Source organism: Rana temporaria, unplaced genomic scaffold (genome assembly GCF_905171775.1).
Source record: "Rana temporaria unplaced genomic scaffold, aRanTem1.1, whole genome shotgun sequence".
Classification (NCBI taxonomy): domain Eukaryota; kingdom Metazoa; phylum Chordata; class Amphibia; order Anura; family Ranidae; genus Rana; species Rana temporaria.
Genome location: NW_024404669.1, coordinates 5,313 through 28,275, shown reverse-complemented (window position 1 = coordinate 28,275; position 22,963 = coordinate 5,313). Strand labels below are relative to the sequence as shown.

The 22,963-nt window shown below is 52.3% G+C and overlaps 1 protein-coding gene across 2 annotated transcripts; it reads left to right on the top strand.

Moving 5' to 3' along the window:
* The first annotated feature begins 428 nt into the window (after nt 1–428).
* DDX24 (DEAD-box helicase 24) lies at nt 429–15,393 on the top strand. Of its 2 annotated transcripts, XM_040334855.1 has the most exons (10): nt 429–594; nt 2,148–2,174; nt 2,211–2,976; nt 4,218–4,616; nt 5,408–5,561; nt 6,482–6,997; nt 7,684–7,759; nt 8,304–8,492; nt 9,651–9,777; nt 13,290–15,393. In XM_040334855.1, the coding sequence occupies exons 2-10, from the start codon at nt 2,160–2,162 to the stop codon at nt 13,517–13,519; spliced, it is 2,472 nt and encodes an 823-aa protein (XP_040190789.1). In that variant the 5' UTR covers nt 429–594; nt 2,148–2,159; the 3' UTR covers nt 13,520–15,393. The 2 variants fall into 2 exon arrangements, with proteins under 2 accessions (XP_040190789.1, XP_040190788.1); XM_040334854.1 differs by having other exon boundaries at nt 2,148–2,976.
* The last annotated feature ends 7,570 nt before the right edge of the window (nt 15,394–22,963 follow it).

Genomic DNA, 22,963 nt, shown 5'->3' with positions numbered 1-22,963 from the left:
GTGACAACCTGTGATGTCATCATGGGGGAGGGGAAGAGGACTCCGGTGACAACCTGTGATGTCATCATGGGGGAGGGGAAGAGGACTCCGGTGACAACCTGACAACACAGGGGGTCTATAAATCCTTCGTCGGGTGAATGTCACACATCGCTGCCAAATTTGTTTCCTAACAATCTGCGTTTGATAAGCGACTGCGCTGATATCACGAGACATAAAAAGAAAAATTGCAGCCGCCACCATTTTATTCTCCGGGTCGCTGCTTTCAGAAAAGTTGTACTTTATTGGGGAGTTTACAGGAATTTTTTGCATAAAATGAAGGTTTTAATATCTGATCATACAGGAAATGGGGGAGGGGCATTGTATGGAGAGAAGAGCACGCGGCGCCCTCTGCTGGTCACGCGGCTCACTTGTCCTCCGATGTTCGCGAACAAGAAAGTTTGTTTCCGTCTCCGGCTGATGACGTCACAGGAGTAATGGCGGCGCCCTGACAGCCTCATGTGGAGGAGTTGCTGATCGGCAGAGAAGTTCCCGGAGATCGGGTGAAATTTTTGGGGTCACTGAGCCCGGATCTTGTGCCGAGGGGACACCCGGGGGGTGAGTGTATGAGGTCATGTGATCCCCGGGGGGGAGGAGCTGCCTCTAAATACAGGACGGCAAGTCCCAGCATGGCTTGATCCAGTGTGGTGGTGGGGGGAGGGGACCCCCGGGATCCATACCGACTGTCCCCCCCCCCAAAGATGCTCCTGTGCCTACAGACCCCCCATCCCCCCCATATACACCCCATCACCCAAAATTAGGGTTGCCACCTCATCCCTTTAAAGGAACACATATGAATTACACAGGTTCTGTGGCTGATTAAGGAGGTAATTAAACTCACTTGGTGCCTCATCTGCATTAAATTAGCCACAGAACCCGTGTAATTCAGATGTGTTCCTTTTTAAAGGGATGAGGTGGCAACCCTACCCAAAACTGATTTTTTACATTTTTTTTTTGGTCCAGCTGTTCCATTATTATTATCAATATACTTTTATATTGTGTAGCTTTGTTTTCTCTTTCCCTTTTTTTATTTTTTATAGAAATATTTTTTTATCATTTCTATCTTGTACATTTCTTTTTTTTGTGTCTTATAAATACTTAGTTTTTTTTATATAGATTCTTCACTTCCCAGACTCCGTCCCACAGTCCCTGTCACAACAACCTCGTCCCCAGCGCCAGTCGCGGAGCCTCGTCCCCAGCGCCAGTCGCGCAGCCTCGCCTCAGTCCCCACCGCGCAGCCTCGCCCCCAGTCCCCGCCGCGCAGCCTCGCCCCCAGTCCCCGCCGCGCAGCCTCGCCCCCAGTCCCCGCCGCGCAGCCTCGCCCCCAGTCCCCGCCTCGCCCCCAGTCCCCGCCGCGCAGCCTCGCCCCCCAGTCCCCGCCACGCAGCCTCGCCCCCCAGTCCCCGCCGCGCAGCCTCTCCAACCAGTCGTTCCCGCTGCGCAGCCTCTCCAACCAGTCGTTCCCGCCGCGCAGCCTCTCCAACCAGTCGTCCGCGCAGCCTCTCCAACCAGTCGTCCCCGCCGCGCAGCCCCGTCCCTATCGCGCAGCCTCGCCCCCAGCGCCAGTTGATGCAGCCTGCCTGTGTCCAGATCATAGCGGCGATCTCCGCGTGTCACGGTGTTGGATTTGAATTGCCCGGGCCGCAGTAACAATGTCCCGCCCCCTGTTAACGCGTCGCACTGATTCACTATCCCGGGATTGGATCAGTGTGCCGTCAATCACTGGAGGCGGAACATTGTTACGGCCGGACAATTCAGATCTCTGACACAGGGAGATCGCCGCTCTGCAAGAGGGGAGGGGAGGACCTTGAGCCAGGATGACACCCCGCAGTGGGCAGCGCTGCCACTGCGCATGCGCGATTTTCAGCGCATTTTTCCTTTCGGCAATGTACCAAAAACACAATTTTCATCCGATATGTTTCGGTAGCTGAAATTTTTTATTTGATGTAAATGAATGAAGAGTAACATTGAACCTGCAGTGAGTGGGACGTCACCTAGAGAAGAATCCCAGAAATGTCCCTAAAAGATGAAATATTATGGGGGAGGGGTGTGGAGGAACACTTTAGGGACTGTATCTTCTTTCTTGTAATTGTGAATCATTTATCATTTCAGATTCAGCAGCCATGAAGCCGGGAAAGGTCAGCAGGTCGGGAAAGGTCAGCAGGTCGGGAAAGGTCAGCAGGTCGGGAAAGGTCCGGAAGTCGGGAAAGCGTCTCGTCTCCCTGCAGCAGAAAGGCATCAAAATTACGGGGAAATGGAAGCCGGTCTCGCTGGACCCGAGCTTCTTCACCGCCGGCAAGATGGACGAGATGATCTGCTTTGAGGAACTCTCGGGTTACAAGCTGGTGAAATCCTCCAAAGAGTTAACGGCGAGGAGCGGGAAGCGGAAGCGCGGTGCCGGCGAGGAGGACTTGGAGCCGGAAGATTCCAAAGAACATTTCGCCAAAGGAAAGAAAAACAAAAAGCGCAAGAAAAAGCTGGAGGCCAAGAAAGCGAAGGAGGAGACGGAGGACGAGATGGAGGACGTGTTCCTCGGGAGAGAAGATGAAGAAGAATATCACCAAGACACCGTGGAGGGGGAGGCGGACACGGACGTGGACACGGACGCAGACACCGAACCGTCTGTAGAGCCGATGGCAGTTCAGGCGCCGAAAAAGAAGAAAAAAAGGCCAAAGAAAAAGAAGAAACAACCGGCGGAGACTCGGGAGGAACCGGTAACCGCCAAATCCTCCAAGAGGACCAAGAACTGGGCCGCGGGCGTGCTGAGCGGAGCCGCCACCAAGGACGCGGACGTGTCGGCTTGGAAAGACCTCTGCGTCCCTCCGCCGGTTCTCCAGGCGCTCAGCTATTTGGGATTTTCCGCTCCGACGCCCATTCAAGCTCTGGCGCTGCCCTCGGCGATCCGGGACAAAATGGACATTCTGGGTGCGGCAGAGACGGGTGAGTAAGAAACGGGGAGGAGTTTTCATGATGCAGAAAAAGTAACGGGAGACTTGGGGGGGGGGGGGGGGGCTTATTTTTTATAAGCCGATCTTCACTCCCAAAAGGGAGATTGTTCTCCTTCCTTCACGATCGGAATTCATTCTCCTTTCTCCACGATCGGAATTTATTCTCCTTTCTCCGCGATCGGAATTTATTCTCCTTTCTCCACGATCGGAATTTATTCTCCTTTCTCCGCGATCGGAATTTATTCTCCTTCTTCCACGATCGGAATTTATTCTCCTCTAGTATAGCGGCACCATCAATCGCTATTGCCATTTTTTTTTTTCCGTTGTGATCTTGAGAAAGAGTTTCCCGATCTTTGGGATGCAGAGAATTTTCTCTCTGCTCTCCGTCAGTCTGCCGAGTATCAGAAGATTCTATCGGTGGAAAGTGAAGTCTAAACATTGTAACAATTTGTCTTTTACATCAAAGGAATTAACTTCTGTCTGTAAATTAGGAAAGTTTAACCCCTTAAACCCCAAACCTTTTTTTTTTTACATTTGTTGTTTTCAAGTTAACTTTTTTTTTTACTAGAAAATTACTTGGAACCCCCAAACATTCTATATATTTTTTTTTTAGTAGAGACCCTAGAGAATAAAATGGCGATTGCTGCAATATTTTATGTCGCACTGTATTTGCACAGCAGTCTTTCAAATGCATTTTTTTTGGGGGGGGGGGGGGAATTACTTTTATGAATAAAAAAAACAAAAACTAACCAGTAAAGTTAGTCCATATTTTTTATTTTTTTTTGTATAATGTGAAAGATTTCACGCCGCGAGAATCGCGATCTTTATTCTAGGCAAAAAATAATGTGTCCAGCATCGTGCCGCTCTATCCTCTAGGCAAGGATGATGTGTCTCTGGTCCTGCAGCCTCCTGGGACGCCCACCTCGCTTCTCCCAGGAGGTCGCAGGACCAGTCGTCGGGGGATGGGCCTGGCACCTGTCATGGGGTACCTAGAAGAGGTGGGCAGTGTGAGGAGAACCAGGATGGGCAGCACAGGACCTGAGCCATGTCACCTGGACTGCGGGACAGCACCGGATTCACTGGGCCGGTGAATAGGAAAGGCCGGCCCCCTAGAGCTGTGCCCTAGAGACAGAACATTGATCAGATGGGGGGAGGGGCCTTTAGGAAGCGGTTTGGGGTTCGTAGATTGCGCAGATCTCATGATATTTGTAAATATTTTCTTCCTCTTTACAGGAAGTGGTAAAACTTTGGCCTTTGCCATCCCGATGATCCACTCCATCCTGGAATGGAGGAAGATGCGGGAGTCCGGAGTCACGGAAGAGGAGGAGGAGAAGGAGGAGGAGACCTCAGACCAGGAGGAGCCAGAGGAAGAGGAGGAGGAGCCACCAGAGTTGGTGGCCATAGACCAGGAGGAGGATAACCTGGACAACGAGGAGGATGAGGACGATGATGATGATGAGTCTTCTGCCCTGGGCTGTGTGAAGGTCGTGGAAGACGTTGACATTAATTTTAACCCCGTCACATCCGAGACTTCCTGTAATATGAGACCGTTGCTCGGCCTTGTGGTCACGCCCACCAGAGAGCTGGCCGTCCAGGTGAAGCATCACATCGACGCCGTGGCCAAATTCTCAGGTGAGAAAGCAAAAGGTCGTCATCAGGGGAGCAGATTTATCGGGAAGGCATAGAATTTATCATCTAAAAATGGCACCACATCCCCTTCATTGGTAACAAATTTGGGATTAACACAAAAAGGTGTATGAAAAATATTATTTATTTATAAAAGTTAAAAGATGACAGAATAAAAATCCATCCAAAAATGTATACAATACAGCTTCAGAAAATTCTCAACATGTTTCACCACAGTTAGTAGCTTCCTCAGGAGAATTACATTTATCAGGCACGATAGACCCCTCAACTCCCGGCTCTTGGCCTTATAGTATCGGTGTGCTGGTCCGGTGTTCACATTTGTCCCTTTTAGCGCACAGTGGAACCTCCGATTGCGAGTAACGCAGTTACCGAGCGTTTCACAATACGAGCCGTTTGGAAATGCACCGTTCCTGAGCCTTTCCGATGTTTGCGGAGGTCAGCCAAGCTGTCCTCGGGCCTTTTCATGTGTTCCTGAGGCTCTCCCGCGCCCCCCCCCACCTCTGGCCACATGCGGTATTGCATGCAATTGAAGTCAATGCGGAACAAATTATTTTCGTTTCCATTGACTTCAATGGGGAAACTCGCTTTGATATGCAAGTGCTTTGGATTACAGTTCCCGATCTGGAAAGTGGGAAGAAGGCTTTTTATCTTCATGCTTCTTCCGGGTTGGTTTGTAGTTTTGAAGCCCCTGTGAGTTGTGATTTGTGTCCATTATTGGAGTCCAGGCTGATAATATGTTTGATATTTGGGAATAATCGTCACCCTTGTCCCCTCAGGGATCAGAACGGCCATTGTGGTTGGTGGAATGGCCCCACAGAAACAGGAGCGGCTGCTAAACCGAGGGCCGGAGATCGTCATTGCCACGCCGGGGCGCCTGTGGGAGATGATCAGAGAGGAGCACCCCCACCTGTCCAACCTGAAGAAGCTCAGGTAATAAGAGAGTCGGGTTTCCTCATTTATCCTTAACCCCTTCATTACCGGGGGGGGGAGGGACTTTCACCCCCTTCCTGCCCAGCAACATGTTCAGCTTTCAGCGCCGTTGCACTTTGAATGACAATTACACTTTCATGCTACACTCTACACAGATTACATTTTTATCATTTTCTTTCCACAAAGATTTCTTTTGATGATATTTGATCACCTCTTGCTAAACAAACGAAAAAATACCCAAAAGTTTTTCTTCTCTGTTTCTTTTATAAAATTTTGTTTTCCCCTTCACTGATGGGCACGGATAGGCGGCACCGATCGGCACTGGGTGACACTGGTGGGCGGCACTGATGGGCACTGGGCGGCGGCACTGATGTTTTACTGATAGGTGTTACTTCTGGGCACTGATTGGCATGTGATTGGCACATTTGAGGGGTCTGTGCTGATTATCGGCACAGACCCCCCTCTGACAGAGAAACCCTTCAAATGGCTCTCACTGTCAGCGCGAACCAAGGAATGCCGTTTACCGTCACTTCCTGGTTCACACGACGATTTGCTGCGATTGGTCACAGCTGATCACATGGTAAGAAGCCTCTGACAGAGGCTCCTTATCACGATCAGAGTGATTGTCGCGCTGCGCGTTCCCACAGGCGCGCCGGCATGTTATCCTGCTGAACATCCTATGACGCCCAGTCAGGATAATGGAACCACCGCCCGGACGTCGTTATGTTATTGGCCGGGTGGGAAGTGGTTAAGAAAATGAATCTCACAATAATTGGTGGTCAGTGGCACTTTAAGCCCCCCCTCCCCCCCAAGGTCTGCTTGTAAGGTGGAGACTCCCTCCACTATAGAGATTGGTGTCCTAGAATACAATGCTCTCCTCTGTAGAGATCTCCTTCAGTAACGAGTTCCTCTCTGGACAGGTGTTTGGTGATCGACGAGGCGGACAGAATGGTGGAGAAGGGTCACTACGCCGAGCTGACCCAACTGCTGGAGATGCTGAGCGACACTCACTACAACCCCAAGAGGCAGACCTTCGTCTTCTCCGCCACCCTGACCCTCATCCACCAGGCGCCCAGCCGGCTCCTGCAGAAGAAGAACTTCCGGAGGATGGACAAGGACAGCAAGCTGGAGAGTCTGATGCACAAGGTCGGCATGAAGGGGAAGCCCAAGGTCATCGATCTGACCAGGAAGCAAGCCACCGTGGAGACGCTGACCGAGACCAGAATCCATTGCGCCACCGACGAGAAGGACTTCTACCTCTACTACTTCCTGCTGCAGTACCCCGGGCGCACCATGGTCTTCGCCAACAGCATTGACTGCATCAAGAGGCTGACCTGCCTCCTCACCATCCTGGAGTTCAACCCGCTGCAGCTACACGCCAACATGCACCAGAAGCAGAGGCTGAAGAACCTCGAGAGATTCGCCGAGAGAGAGAGGTAAGGGGCGGAGCCAATGCTTGGGGTATGGGTCCCGGAATATTGGGCACAACACACAATCCGGTGTAAAGTTCAAGAGCCGCCCAATCTAGAAAACGTTATTAATATATATTTTAGTGGCGCCCGAAACTGGAAATTCAGGAGGAACTGAAAATTGAAACTGAAATGGGCAGTCTAAAAAAAAATATATAAATTTTAAATGTAATTGTAGCCGGCGTTTTTGCCTAGGACTCAGTGGGGCGCCATTTTTCTTTGCCTAGGAGTCAGTGGGCGCCATTTTTTTTTGCCTAGGAGTCAGTGGGGCGCCATTTTTCTTTGCCTAGGAGTCAGTGGGGCGCCATTTTTCTTTGCCTAGGAGTCAGTGGGGCGCCATTTTTCTTTGCCTAGGAGTCAGTGGGGCGCCATTTTTCTTTGCCTAGGAGTCAGTGGGGCGCCATTTTTCTTTGCCTAGGAGTCAGTGGGGCGCCATTTTTCTTTGCCTAGGAGTCAGTGGGGCGCCATTTTTCTTTGCCTAGGAGTCAGTGGGGCGCCATTTTTCTTTGCCTAGGAGTCAGTGGGGCGCCATTTTTTTTCACTGATAGAATGTCTATGGGGGAGGGTGGTGGCCGTACCTTGTCTATGGGGGAGGGGCTCATACAAGGAAGGCTGATGGCGGTTTTATTGGTGACGTCTCTCTCTCCTCACAGCTGTGTCCTCCTCACTACGGATGTGGCGGCTCGCGGTTTGGACATCCCCAATATTCAGCACGTTCTCCATTACCAGGTACGGCCCCCAGAGCAGTCACAGCTTTGTTTGTTTGTTTGTTTTTTGCACACAGGTAAAAAAATAGCAAAAAATAAAAACATTTAAAAAATTTGTTAACCCCCCCCCCCCCAAAAAAAAAACATTGTATGCTTTCTGAAAGCAGAGACCCTAAAGAATAAAATGGTGATTACATTTTTTGCATGTCACGTGATATTTGCACAACCGTTTATCAAGTTCAGATTTTTAGTTAAGAATACATTACCCACCCCACAGTTTACCGGGGGGGCTCCTTTCAGTTTACCAGGTGGGGGGCTCCTGTCCGTGTGTCCCTCTACCCCCCCCCCCCCGGTGCTCGGATAGGGGGGCCGGTTATCTTTCTGTATGTTTTTGTTTTGTGGAATGAATTCGGAAACCCGGAGGAACCTCCAATATGTTCTGTGAAAAATGATTTCATAGCAATAGCGCCCCCTAGTGGTGATCCAAAACCCCGCCCTCTATGACCTCAGAGCTCAGCCATTGGTTGGTAACCTTCTTTTTTTTTTTTTTTTTTTTTGCTATTCAGGTCCCGAGGACTTCGGAAACCTACGTGCACCGCAGCGGCAGGACTGCCCGCGCCTCCAGCGACGGCCTGACGCTGCTTCTGATTGGACCAGACGATGTGGTGAATTACAGGAAGATCTTCAGAACTCTGGAGAAGAACGACGAGCTTCCCTTCTTCCCCGTGGAGTCCAAATGCATGAACGGGATAAAGGTAGTGACCCCTGGCAGTCCCACTGTCTCTGGATAGACACCCCCCCCTCCAAGGGATGGGGTCACCCTTTGACAGCCACCAGCTGCTGTCACTGACGGCTCCAGTATGTGGGGGTTTGGGGGGGGACACAATTAGTCAGAAGTTTCCGCGAGTTCCCAGCAATGACCTAGTGATCCCATGCAGGCTGGAGGCTTCAATCATAAACTGAGTCTTCAGCCTGGAGAAGTTGGTGTGCTTCTGTTTAATACTGTGATTGCCGGATACAATTATGGTATTAAAATAAATGGGAAAAAATCTGTTTGTGGTGGGCTGACCCTCTAAAGAGACACTTCAGTAAAATCTGAACTCCGAGATAATAAAGACTCCTCCTCCTTGTGCAGGGTGACTGGTCTTGTCTCTGCAGGCAGCCTATAGTAGGTGGAGCTTGCTGGGCACCTCCCACAGCTATGCACTCATCTCTGTCCCCTCGTCATTTTCTGTAGTGGGTGGAGTCTGCTGGGCCCCTCCTTGTGCAGGGGGACAGACCTTGTCTCCGCCCCCTCCTGTAGTTGGTGGAGCCTGCTGGGTCCCTCCCACAGTTCTCTCTCCGTGTGCAGGGAAACTGGTCTTGTTCTCTCCTCTGTTTTTTGTGGTGGGTGGAGCCTGTTGGGCCCCTCCCACAGCTCTTCTCTCTCGTGCAGGGTGACTACGCTTGTCTCCGCCCCCGCCTGTAGTTTTCTGTAGTAGGTGGAGCCTGCTGACCCCTCCCACACATCTCTCTCTCTCTCTCCCTCCCCAGGGGGGCTGGTCTCTCTTGTGTTTTCTGTGATGGGTGGAGCCTGTTGGGCCCCTCCCACAGCTCTGCTCTCCCTTGTGCAGGGTGAGTACTCTTGTAGTTTTCTGTAATTGGTGAGGCCTGCTGGGCCCCTCCCACAGTTCTGCTGTCTCTCGTGCAGGGTGTCTGGTCTTGTCTCCGCCCCCTCCTGTAGTTTTCTGTAGTGGGTGGAGCCTGCTGGACCCCTCCCACAGCTCTGCTTTATATACAGCACAGTGACTTCTTTTTATAAGGTAATATCTGGGTTTACAAGGGCATTTGGTGCTCGGAGGGGATTTCTATAGAAATGTAATGGATCCCTGAGGAGGATTGTCATGTGACCGTTGTCCCGCCTTTCTTCCCAGGAACGCGTCGGTCTGGCCCGGCAGATTGAGAAGGCCGAGTATTTCCACAGTAAGACGAAGCAGCAGAACTCCTGGATCCAGCAGGCGGCGGAGGCTCTGGAGATGGAGATCGATGACGATTTATTAGGTAAATTACGGTTGTCGCCGATCCACTGAATCCAAAATCTGCGCAGGAAGAGCGACTCGCCCTCATGTCACTTCCTGGTCCCTCTGCCGACACTCGCTGTGATTGGACGCAGTCTGTCAGCAGGTCCCAGCCAATGATTCATGGCGGAAACCTGCTGATCGGCTGTGTCCAATCACAGCCCAGAGCTCTGTACAGAGGGAACGATCTCTCAGATTGCAGGGATAAGAAACAAAGAGACCTGTTAGTAAAAGAAACACACATTACACATTGTTGGGCACACCGTTAACCCTTTGATTGCCCTCAAGATGTTAACCCCTTCCCAGCCGGTGTCATTAGTACAGTGACAGTGCATATTATTATCACTGATCTCTGTATTGGTGTCATTGGGGATGTCTGTGGCAGTTAGTGCGGCGGGAAATCTGCCACTAACTATCACAGTCCCATTATTACTAGAATAATAAAGAAACACAAATTCCAGTATCGATCCCATAGTTTGGTTTGTAAGAAAGTTCTATCATCAATATTTTTATCAATATTATTATCAATATTGAGATTTTTTTTATCAGAATTAAATTTTTTTGGTAGAAACACATTTTTTATTGGGTATGTTTTATCCACCAGCAACGTACACGGCTGTTGGCTCTCTTGTAAAAGCAATCCTAGCGGCCAAACAACTGCTGGATTGCTTTTACCAGACAGAACGTTCTCCCTCCACCTCCCGCGGCTTTACCGGGATCTCCCCTCCCCCACCAGGAGTCCCACTCCTCCGCCGGCTGATCAAAGACCGGACCGGCTTTCTTCAGCTCTATGGTATAATAACCTGACATCACTTCCTGTCTCCCCCCCCCCCCCCCCCCCCCCGGATGTAAAAATTAAAAACGTTGAGCGCTTCTATTTCTGCGCTTTTGTACGCTTTTAACGTCGGAGGAGGGATTTGGGGTTTTGTAGACCCCCCCCCCCCCCCCCCCGATTTCTCCGTAAAGAGGACCTGTCACCGCCTATTACAGTCACATCAGAGGTTTGCATTCCTTGTGACGGCAGTAAAAGTGATCAAAAAATGAAAGGGAAAAGCGCCCCGATCCCTAAGCAGACGCAAACGTATTTGTAAACGGCATTCAAACCACACATGTGAGGTCTCGCCACAATCGTTGGAGTGAGAGCAATAATTCTAGCGCTAGATCTCCTCTGTAACTCTAAATGGGTAGCCTGTAAATAAAAAAAATTAAGCATTGCCCCCGGAGATTTTCAAGTCCTGAAGTTTGGTGCCATTCCATGAGTGTGCGCAATTTTAAAGCGTGACAAGTTTATCTATTTACTCGGCGTGACTTCATCTATTATATTATGCGGAAATATTGTTTTTATTTTTTATTCGGGATAGAAATATATATATGCAGCAATATTTCACACTGGATTTATATAAATAAAACTAGAGAGAGATTCTCTCATATATATATATATTATAACCCCCCAAAAAATATATATATATATCTCTCTCACACACACACATTTTATATATATATTTTTTATTCAGGGGATAGATTATATATAGTGTGTATAACAAGCGCCCAGAGGTGATTCAGTTGGCATTTGTAGCGCTATATACATTTTTCACTCTCATATCCCCTCCTGAATAAAAAATGATATATATGAGAGAATCTCTATAATTTTATTTATTTAAATCCAGTGTGAAATATTGCTGCACATGAACCGTGTGACATTTTCTATGAGTATAGGAAGTATAAAATGATACATTGTATTCTTCTGTCATTGTCTCTTCATATACAAAGTATAAAACGGTCCGTTGTTTGTATTCTTCATACGATATCATTGGCTCCGGAGTCTGGGACTTGTTGTCCCCCCCCCCCCCCCCGGACAGACGCTCCCTCCTGGGCCCCCCCCCCCGGACTGACGCCTCCTCCTGGGCCCCCCCCCCCCCCGGACTGACGCTCCCTCCTGGGCCCCCCCCCCCCCCCCGGACTGACGCCTCCTCCTGGGCCCCCCCCCCGGACTGACACTCCCTCCTGGCCCCCCCCCCGGACTGACGCTCCCTCCTGGGCCCCCCCCCCAGACTGACGCTCCCTCCTTGGCCCCCCCCCGGACTGACGCTCCCTCCTGGCCCCCCCCCCCCGGACTGACGCTCCCTCCTGGGCCCCCCCGGACTGACGCTCCCTCCTGGGCCCCCCCCCCCCCGGACTGACGCTCCCTCCTGGGCCCCCCCCCCCCGGACTGACGCTCCCTCCTGGCCCCCCCCCGGACTGACGCCCCCTCCTGGCCCCCCCCCGGACTGACGCCCCCTCCCGGACTGACGCTCCCTCCTGGCCCCCCCCCCCGGACTGACACTCCCTCCTGGGCCCCCCCCCCGGACTGACGCTCCCTCCTGGGCCCCCCCCCAGACTGACACTCCCTCCTGGCCCCCCCCCCGGACTGACGCTCCCTCCTTGGCCCCCCCCCAGACTGACACTCCCTCCTGGGCCCCCCCCCCCCCCGGACTGACGCTCCCTCCTGGCCCCCCCCCCGGACTGACGCTCCCTCCTGGCCCGCCCCCCCCCCGGACTGACGCCCCCCCCTGGCCCCCCCCCCCCCGGACTGACGCTCCCTCCTGGGCCCCCCCCCCCCCCGGACTGACGCTCCCTCCTGGGCCCCCCCCCCCCCGGACTGACGCTCCCTCCTGGGCCCCCCCCCCGGACTGACACTCCCTCCTGGCCCCCCCCCCCCGGACTGACACTCCCTCCTGGGCCCCCCCCCAGACTGACGCCCCCTCCTGGGCCCCCCCCCCCCGGACTGACGCTCCCTCCTGGGCCCCCCCCGGACTGACGCTCCCTCCTGGGCCCCCCCCCCCGGACTGACGCTCCCTCCTTGGCCCCCCCCCCAGACTGACACTCCCTCCTGGGCCCCCCCCCCCCCCGGACTGACGCTCCCTCCTGGCCCCCCCCCCCGGACTGACGCTCCCTCCTGGCCCCCCCCCCCCCCGGACTGACGCTCCCTCCTGGGCCCCCCCCCCCCCCCGGACTGACGCCCCCTCCTGGGCCCCCCCCCCCCCGGACTGACGCTCCCTCCTGGGCCCCCCCCCGGACTGACACTCCCTCCTGGCCCCCCCCCCCGGACTGACACTCCCTCCTGGGCCCCCCCCCCGGACTGACGCTCCCTCCTGGGCCCCCCCCCCCGGACTGACGCTCCCTCCTGGGCCCCCCCCGGACTGACGCCCCCCCCCGGGCCCCCCCCCCCCGGACTGACCCTCCCTCCTGGGCCCCCCCCCCAGACTGACGCTCCCTCCTGGGCCCCCCCCCCGGACTGACGCTCCCTCCTTGGCCCCCCCCCCCGGACTGACGCTCCCTCCTGGGCCCCCCCCCCCGGACTGACGCTCCCTCCTGGCCCCCCCCCGGACTGATGCTCCCTCCTGGGGCCCCCCCCCCCCGGACTGACGCTCCCTCCTGGGGCCCCCCCCCCCCGGACTGACGTGACGCTCCCTCCTGGGTCCCCTCCGGACTGACGCCCTCTCTTCTTCTTTCCAGGGGGGAACGCGGATGAAGAGGAGGATCGATCCAAGCAGAAAGCCTTGAAGTTCCTGAAGAAACAGCTGAAGAGACTTTTATCCCAACCGGTATTCCGGAATATTATGAAAACCAGATACCCGACCAAGAGCGGTCAGCTGACCCTCCCCGACCTCCCCGGGGCCCGATCCGAGAGCGCCCTCCATACCCTCTCCAACCAGCACACCAAGAAGCAGAAGCCCCGCCCATGAACGCCATTCCCCTCCTCGGGCACCCATCCGAGAGCGCCCTCCATACCCTCTCCAACCAACACACCAAGAAGCAGAAGCCCCGCCCATCCCTCCCCGACCTCCCCGGGGCCCGATCCGAGAGCGCCCTCCATACCCTCTCCAACCAGCACACCAAGAAGCAGAAGCCCCGCCCATGACCGCCATTCCCCTCCTCGGGCACTGATCCGAGAGCGCCCTCCATACCCTCTCCAACCAGCACACCAAGAAGCAGAAGCCCCGCCCATGACCGCCATTCCCCTCCCCGGGGCCCGATCCGAGAGCGCCCTCCATACCCTCTCCAACCAGCACACCAAGAAGCAGAAGCCCCGCCCATGACCGCCATTCCCCTCCCCGGGGCCCGATCCGAGAGCGCCCTCCATACCCTCTCCAACCAGAACACCAAGAAGCAGAAGCCCCGCCCATGACCGCCATTCCCCTCCTCGGGGCGCGATCCGAGAGCGCCCTCCATACCCTCGCCAACCAACACACCAAGAAGCAGAAGCCCCGCCCATGACCGCCATTCCCCTCCTCGGGGCCTGATCCGAGAGCGCCCTCCATACCCTCTCCAACCAGCACACCAAGAAGCAGAAGCCCCGCCCATGACCGCCATTCCCCTCCCCGGGGCCCGATCCGAGAGCGCCCTCCATACCCTCTCCAACCAGCACACCAAGAAGCAGAAGCCCCGCCCATGAACGCCATTCCCCTCCTCGGGCACCCATCCGAGAGCGCCCTCCATACCCTCTCCAACCAGCACACCAAGAAGCAGAAGCCCCGCCCATCCCTCCCCGACCTCCCCGGGGCCCGATCCGAGAGCGCCCTCCATACCCTCTCCAACCAGCACACCAAGAAGCAGAAGCCCCGCCCATGACCGCCATTCCCCTCCCCGGGGCCCGATCCGAGAGCGCCCTCCATACCCTCTCCAACCAGAACACCAAGAAGCAGAAGCCCCGCCCATGACCGCCATTCCCCTCCTCGGGGCGCGATCCGAGAGCGCCCTCCATACCCTCTCCAACCAGCACACCAAGAAGCAGAAGCCCCGCCCATGACCGCCATTCCCCTCCCCGGGGCCCGATCCGAGAGCGCCCTCCATACCCTCTCCAACCAGCACACCAAGAAGCAGAAGCCCCGCCCATGACCGCCATTCCCCTCCCCGGGGCCCGATCCGAGAGCGCCCTCCATACCCTCTCCAACCAACACACCAAGAAGCAGAAGCCCCGCCCATGACCGCCATTCCCCTCCTCGGGCACCCATCCGAGAGCGCCCTCCATACCCTCTCCAACCAGCACACCAAGAAGCAGAAGCCCCGCCCATCCCTCCCCGACCTCCCCGGGGCCCGATCCGAGAGCGCCCTCCATACCCTCTCCAACCAGCACACCAAGAAGCAGAAGCCCCGCCCATGACCGCCATTCCCCTCCCCGGGGCCCGATCCGAGAGTGCCCTCCATACCCTCTCCAACCAGCACACCAAGAAGCAGAAGCCCCGCCCATGACCGCCATTCCCCTCCCCGGGGCCCGATCCGAGAGCGCCCTCCATACCCTCTCCAACCAGCACACCAAGAAGCAGAAGCCCCGCCCATGACCGCCATTCCCCTCCCCGGGGCCCGATCCGAGAGTGCCCTCCATACCCTCTCCAACCAACACACCAAGAAGCAGAAGCCCCGCCCATGACCGCCATTCCCCTCCTCCGCTATATAGATTGCACATGGAGAGCTTTTGTAAAGGGTGACTCCGCCCCAAATAAGGTCTGTTTCCTCCCTTTTCCTATTGGACGTTTGTTTGTAGGCGGGGATAAGAGAACATCTCCCGAGAAATCCACGTTGTAATTTAATGACATTAAACATTTTATTTCCTTTTTAATCTTCAGCCGCTGTGATTTTCTGTAAATTTCAATGTCTGGCCACCTGGAGGCGCTCTGTACACAGAAGGACCGCCCCCAGGAAGGTCATTTCCTGCTTCACTCAGATTTTGGGCATCCCCTGCAATAGGATTTGGTGAGATACTCCCAAAGGGTTAATTATCTCTAAAGGGATGCAGACCCGGCAACTTTCCTAATCAGAACACTGAGAGTGCACCAGGTGATTAGAATGAGCCAGACCACCCCGCTATTCAGAATCCGTCTGCACAGGGGGAGGGGGGGCAGATATTTCTTCAGAGCAACAAAATGTAGGAATCGGCTACAAAGCTGAACATATTGAGGGGAAAACAAAGAAGATCCGGACAGAATGTGTCGGGATAACCGATCATCACAGCGACTCTCTGTGCCCCCAGGCGGATTATTAGACCGGATTTATGTCCGCTTGGTGCCCCCAGGCCGTCGCGTGACGTCCTCGGCTTTGTGGGCGGGGATATCTGAATGATGGGAGGAGCTACAGGCATCATTCAGATATCGGCATTTAGAGCCGGCGATTCCCTTCACCATGAAAACGATCGTAGAGGCTGTTCCACTGCGTGATCGTTCTCATGGGCAGCGGAAGGAGACGTCCCCCTCCCCTCCCGACTCATCGCTGCGATCGGCGAGTCGGGATCCACCGGCCCCAGAGGCTTACCATAGAGATTTCTGGCAGACCAGACGGTCGCCGGAGTCTCTGATCAATGGAGGCGGGAACAATGTTACGATGTCACGCCCGGCCTCTTCATTCAAAAAAAACGGCGCGGCTTCGGCTGGGACGCCGTGATCTTCTTCCTTTTTTTTTTCCAGCTTCCCAGCCTAGAGGTGAGATGTGGGGGGGAGGGGAAGGTCTTATTGACCCCTCCCCCAGATCTCGCTGTAAAGAGGACCCGTCATGTCATATTACACGGGATGTTTACATTCCTTCTAATAGGAATAAAAGTCATCCAATTATATATAGTTTTTTTTTAAATCGTCAAAATAAAATAAAAATGATTGTTAATTTTACTTTTTTCTTTAAAGTGCCCCTGTCCCCGTGAGCTCGCATGTAGAAGCAAACGCATATGTAAGTCCCGCCCACCTATGAAAGCAGTGTGAGGTGTCGCTGCGATCGCTAGAGTGAGATCGATAATTCTAGCCCCAGACCTTCTCTGTAACTCAAAACATGCAACCTGTAAAAAAATTAAAACGTCGCCTATGGAGATTTTTAAGTACTGAAGTTTGGCGCCGTTCCACGAGTGTGCGCAATTTTGAAGCGTGGCGTGTTGGGTATCAATTTACTCGGCGTAACTTCATCTTTCACATTATACAAAAATATTGGGCTAATTTTACTGTTTTGCATGAAACTTGCTGCGCAAATCCTGTGCGTGTCTTCCCTCCATGTTTCGTCTTGACACGGCCGATCCCTGTACCGACCCAGTGCTGGCACCATGTGATTAGTTTAACCAATCGCAGCAGATCATATGACAATTGTAAGCAATGGCGGGCTTCCTTTTTATGCCATTCATTGTATACAATGAATGGCTCACTGTGATTGGTCACCATGAAATTCACTGGTATCAGCAATCCGAATCGCTTCCACAGAGTAGTATGACGTTACTATGGTAACAAGATATTTCTCTGGCCACAAAAAATAAATAAAGTTTGATGAAAAATTGATAAAAAAAAAAAGAGAATGTGATTTATTTTTTTACACATACGGTCACCGGTCCGTGTCGCTGATCGCCGGTCGGTGTCGCTGATCGCCGGTCGGTGTCGCTGATCGCCGGTCGGTGTCGCTGATCTCCGGTCGGTGTCGCTGATCGCCGGTCGGTGTCGCTGATCTCCGGTCGCTGTCCCTGGTCGCCGGTCGGTGTCGCTGATCGCCATCACACCACTTATATGATGACACCGGACTGGTGGCAATGGTTTATTTTTTTTTTTAAATAGTGAATTTCTTTTTTTTTTTTTTTTTTTTCTTAATTTTTCCAAAAATTTCCAACTTCACTAAATGCAGCGTTCCTTTTACTAAATACCTCGGACTCTCTACTTTCATTTGGGGGGGGATCTGTACTGTCCTGACATTTTTGGGACTCAAAAAATTAGGCCGTCAGCACATCAGGATTTTGAGATACAGTATCTCATAAAAGTAAGTACACCCCTCGGTCACTTTTCATGTGACAACAGTGAAGAAATGACACTTTGTATCTACAATGTTGTGTAGTGAGTGTATGGGGGGGGGGGGGGTGTACAGCTTGTATAACAAATAACTCAACACACAGCCATTAATATCTAAACCGCTGGCAACAAAAGCCCTAAGTGAAAATGTCCAAATTGGGCCCTAAGTGTCCAATATTTTGTGTGGCCGCCATTATTTTCCAGCACTGCCTTACCAGGGTTTGAGAAATGTGCTTGGAATCTAGGAGCCAGCTAAAAAAGTTAGGAGCCAGAAAGCGCGCCCCGTGCCGACGAGCTTGCGCGCAGAAGCGAACACATATGTGAGCAGCGCCCGCATATGTAAACGGTATTCAAACCACACATGTGAGGTATCGCTTGCGATCGTTAGAGTGAGAGCGATAATTCTAGCCCTAGACCTCCTCTGTAACTCAAAACATGCAACCTGTAGAAAAAAAATTTAAACGTCGCCTATGGAGATTTTAAAGGGTAAAAGTTTGATGCCATTCCGAGAGCGGACGCGATTTTGAAGCGTGACATGTTGGGTATCATTTTACTCGGTGTAACATTATCTTTCAGAAAATTAAAAAAAAATGGGGATAACTTTACTGTTGTCTTATTTTTTAATTAAAAAATATGTAATTTTTTTCCCAAAAAAGTGCGCTTGTAAGACCGCTGCACAAATACGGCGTGACAGAAAGTATTGCAACGATCGCCATTTTATTCTCTAGGGTGTTAGGATAAAAAATATATAAATAATGTTTGGGGATTTTCTAATTAGAGGGAAGAAGATGGCAGTGAAAATAGTGAAAAATTACATTAGAATTGCTGTTTAACTTGTAATACCAACGGCCACCACCAGATGGCGCCAGCCCCCTCTTTCAAGCCAAGTCGCCAGGACCCTATTTCTAGTCGCCATGGTGACCGGGATTTGTCGAGCACTGCCTTAACCCTCTTAGGCATGGAGGTCTCCAAAGTTTCTAAACAAAGGGCCAGTTTGCTGTCCTTCAGACATTACGGGGGCCGGACTGTGACCACCGGGAGTAGAAAAAGTCCCGACATCAGTGAGGAGGAAAAAAATGCCTCATCGTCTGTTTCAGTGCCTCATCATTGGTGTCTGTAGGGGGGGGAGGGGAATTGTGCCCCATTGTTGGTTTAATTGGGAGTAATAGTGCCCTATTATTGAGTGTTATTGGGCCCCATTGTTGGTCTCATTGGGAGGAATTGTGCCCTTTCATTGGTGTCATTGGGGGTGGATTATGGCCCCAAGGGCCGGGTAAAAGCAAGCAAAGGGCCACATCTGGCCCCCGGGCCGTAGTTTGGAGACCAATGGTCTTGGGCATGGAGGTCACCAGAGCTTCACAGGTTGTCACTGGAATCCTCTGCCCCTCCCCCAAGATGACATCACAGAGCTGGTGGGTGTTGGAGACCTTGCGCTCCTCCCCCTCCCCCCCACAGATGATCAATAGGGTTTAGGTCTGGAGACATGATTGGCCAGTTCATCACCTTTACCCTCAGCTTCTTTAGCAAGGCAGTGGTGGTCTTGGAGGTGTGTTTGGGGTGGTTATCATGTTGGAATACTACCCTGCGGTCCTGTCTGAAGGGAGGGGATCATGCTCTGCTTCAGTAGGTCACAGTACATGTTGGCATTCATGGTCCCCCCAATGATCTGTAGCCCCCCCAGTGCCGGCAGCACTCATGCAGCCCCAGACCATGACCCTCCCCCACCATGCCTGACTGTAGGGAAGACACACTTGTCTTTGTCCTCCTCACCTGGTTGCCGCCACACACACTTGTGTCTTGGGACTCCCGGCCACTTTGGTCTCAGGACCCACTTCCTGTTGGGCGAGGAGGAAGAGCGACCTTCCCTTGTAGCGAGGAGCAGCAGCCCTACCCCCAATCCTTGTTATGTGACTGCCTCCTAAGGTAACGAGGCCTCTGATTGCCACCTTTCTGGGGGGGGGGGGGCGAGGATGTTGTTAGTTTACCCCCCTACACCCATCTCACAAACAGCTAGTGCTCTCAGACACACAGCATGTCCTGTACTGGAATCGGGACTACCCCCCCCCCCAACCTCGGCTCTCACCACCAAAGGGGGTCGCCGTCAATATGTAGGTTAATGAATCTGACGGCCACCAATGGGAGACTTCCTGGAGATGTCGGGTTTTGGCTCCTTGGACAAGTCACTTTCTTGTGTTGAATCGTTCTGGAGAGGCGCCGTGGTCCTAAACCACCAACAAACGGCGTAGACGTGGCTGGACGCGTTTTCTCAACATTCGCTTTGGTAGTGGAAGCTTTAACCCCTTTCTGTCCGCGTCCTGTAGATATACATCGGCAGAATGGCGCGGCTGCGCAAAGTAACGTATATATTCTTGTGTTCGGAATTAGAAGCGGAGCCGCCCAGAGTACTTGTTATAACAAAATCCTTCTTCATTTGATCGCCGCGAACAAAAAGCGCTTTTTATTCTGTTCCTCCATTACGTGTCTTAGAAGCGCATCTCAGGAAGAGCTCACAGGGCGGGGCTCAGAGGAAGTGCTCCATAACCTCCTAACCAAACCCTTTCGGGGGTCACCACATCGCGTTATTGGGTTTTATGTTGGGTAGATTTCCTTGGCAGCCGACCCTATAAGGGTTCACATTTGTCATTCTCGCCCACCAATCCTCGTAGAGTACTGGTGAGACTCCGGGCCACCAAGTGCCTCCTCCAGGGGTTCATAAGGGGGTTCCAGTCCTATCTTCAACCTGAATATTTGGAAACGTAATGATTGGATATCTTTATAAGCTAACATGAAAATCTTTAGAGTTATTTCAGAGTCTCGGAAAAGCAATAAATTGTGTTCCTGAGAGGAGCCATGAGTGACCTGAAGGACCCCACCATATGTATGAAACATGGTGGAGGGAGTGTTCTGGCTGCTAATGGACCCGGGTCTCTCTGCAATATTAGCCGCCCACATTCTGCCAAACGCCCTTCACAGGACAGAACACTGACCACCAACCCATTGGAACAAACGCCATACACCGACATGGTCGGATTTCTGAGTTTTCTCATCAGTCTCTTTGGCAACAGAAGCTTTAAGGATTGGATCAAGTTGCCCGTTGAGGGAGATGGAGCCATAGGTTAGGTACTCTGCCGACGATGGGAGACCTCCTGAAGTTGTAGGTTCAAATCTGTATCTTGGCTTTCACCACCAAAGGGGTCTCTGCAAGTGAAGTACTCTAACAGCTCGCCATATCCAACAGCGATGTCCTGGAGATGTGGGGTCTAAACTGTACATTGGCTCCATGAACAAGCCAGCCTTGTGTCCCAAACTTCAGTCCTTCATTTCCTCTACAGAGACAGCCATGGACCCAAACCACCAGCCCATTGGCACAAACAGCATAGACCTGTGTGGGCTATTCTATGAGTTTTTTCAATATTCACTTTGGCGGTGGAAGCTTTAAGATGAGAGAAAGTTACGGCCAGCATAACCTTGGGAGACTTCCTGGAAATGTGGGTTTGCATCGCCATGTTGGCTCCTTGAACAAGTCCTCAACCCCCTCCGAGCATTGTTCCAGAGAGGCAGCCATGCACCTAATTCACCAATCCTTTGGAAAAAACACTCCTGAATAGTTGGAGATTATTCGCATTTGACAATGAAAACTTTAAGAGTTACCCCATATCCTGGTGATGCCGCCATAGCACGCAGGTTAAGTACTCTGACGGCCAGCGTAGCCATGGGAGACTTCCTGAAGACGTGGGGTTTCACCTCACGTTGGCTCCTTGTGACCTTGGACAAGTCACTTTGTTGCCTTGTGTCCCCACCTTGAGTCCTTAGATTGTAGGGAACGTTTAACTTGTGTTGTTGCTGAGCATGCTCAGAAATAACTAATTATATATATATATATATGAAACCAAGCCACCCCAAAGGAAACTGGGTGGCTTGTTGTATTTTCTATAAAACATTCTTCTTTTTGATCTCTCAATAAAGATTATTTCCACATCCTCTTTACACCTTAGAGAACAACAAGCACACCTCAGGAAGGGCTCTCTGGGACTCGAACCGGGGACAGCTCCATACTACACAGAGGAAACACTCTGTGATCCATGAGCTTAACCTCCAAGCCAATCCTTCTGGTGATCACCACATCTCGTTATTTGGTTTTATGTTGGGTAGATTTCTTTGGCAGCCCACTCTATAAGGGCTCACATTTGTCAATGCTCGCCCACCCATCCTTGTAGAGTACTGGTAAGTATTCTGGTCACTAAGTGCATCCTCCAGGGGTTTCCATAGGTTCAAATCCCACCTTTATTCATTATTGATTGGCGATGAAAACTTTAAGATGAGAACAAGTTACCCCTCATCCCGGTGATGCAGCCATAGCACGCAGGTTAAGTACTCTGACAGCCAATGAAGCCATGGGAGACTTCCTGAAGGACGTGGGTTCAAATCCCCATGTTGGCTCTCACCAGCGAAGGGGCCGCCATTTGCAGGTTAAGTACTCTGACGGCCAGCGTAGCCATGGGAGACTTCCTGAAGACGTGGGGTTTCACCTCACGTTGGCTCCTTGTGACCTTGGACAAGTCACTTTGTCGCCTTGTGTCCCCACCTTCAGTCCTTAGATTGTAGGGAACGTTTAACTTGTGTTGTTGCTGAGCATGCTCAGAACATAACTAATGCTGTATGTATGTATGTATGTATATATAAACCAAGCCACCCAATGGAAGCTGGGTGGCTTGTTAAATTCTTCTATCAAAAAGATTCTTCTTTTTGATCGCTTCAACCAAGAATCATTTCCACCATGCTGCATTCTCAACACACCTAGAGAACTACAAGGACATCTCAGGACGGGCTCACCGGGACTCGAACCGGGGTCAGCTTCACACTACACAGAGGAAACACTCCATAATCCATGAGCTTAACCTCCAAGCCAACCCTTCTGGTGACCACCACATCTCGTTATTGGGTTTTATGTTGGGAAGATTTCTTTGGCGGCCCACTCTATAAGAGATAACATTTGTCATCACTCAACCACTAATCCTTGTAGAGTACTGGTAAGTCTCCTGGCCACCAAGTGCCTCCTCCAGGGGTTTCCATAGGTTCAAATCCTACCTTTGACTTCAACCTGAAAATATTTCTCTGGTTTAATGGTTGGATATCTTTATAGTATTTTCAGGGTCTTGGAAAACCAATGAATTGAGTTCTAGAGAAGAGCCATGAGAGTGTCGTGACCTGAAGCAGACCACCACATCTGTGAAGCATGGTGGTGGTCACCAATGGACCCGGGTCTTTGGATATCTTTATAAACCAACATGAAAATCTTTATAGTTTTTTTCAGAGTCTCGGAAAAGCAATGAATTGAGTTCCAGAGAGGAGCCATGAGTGTGTCGTAAAAGGAAGGAGACC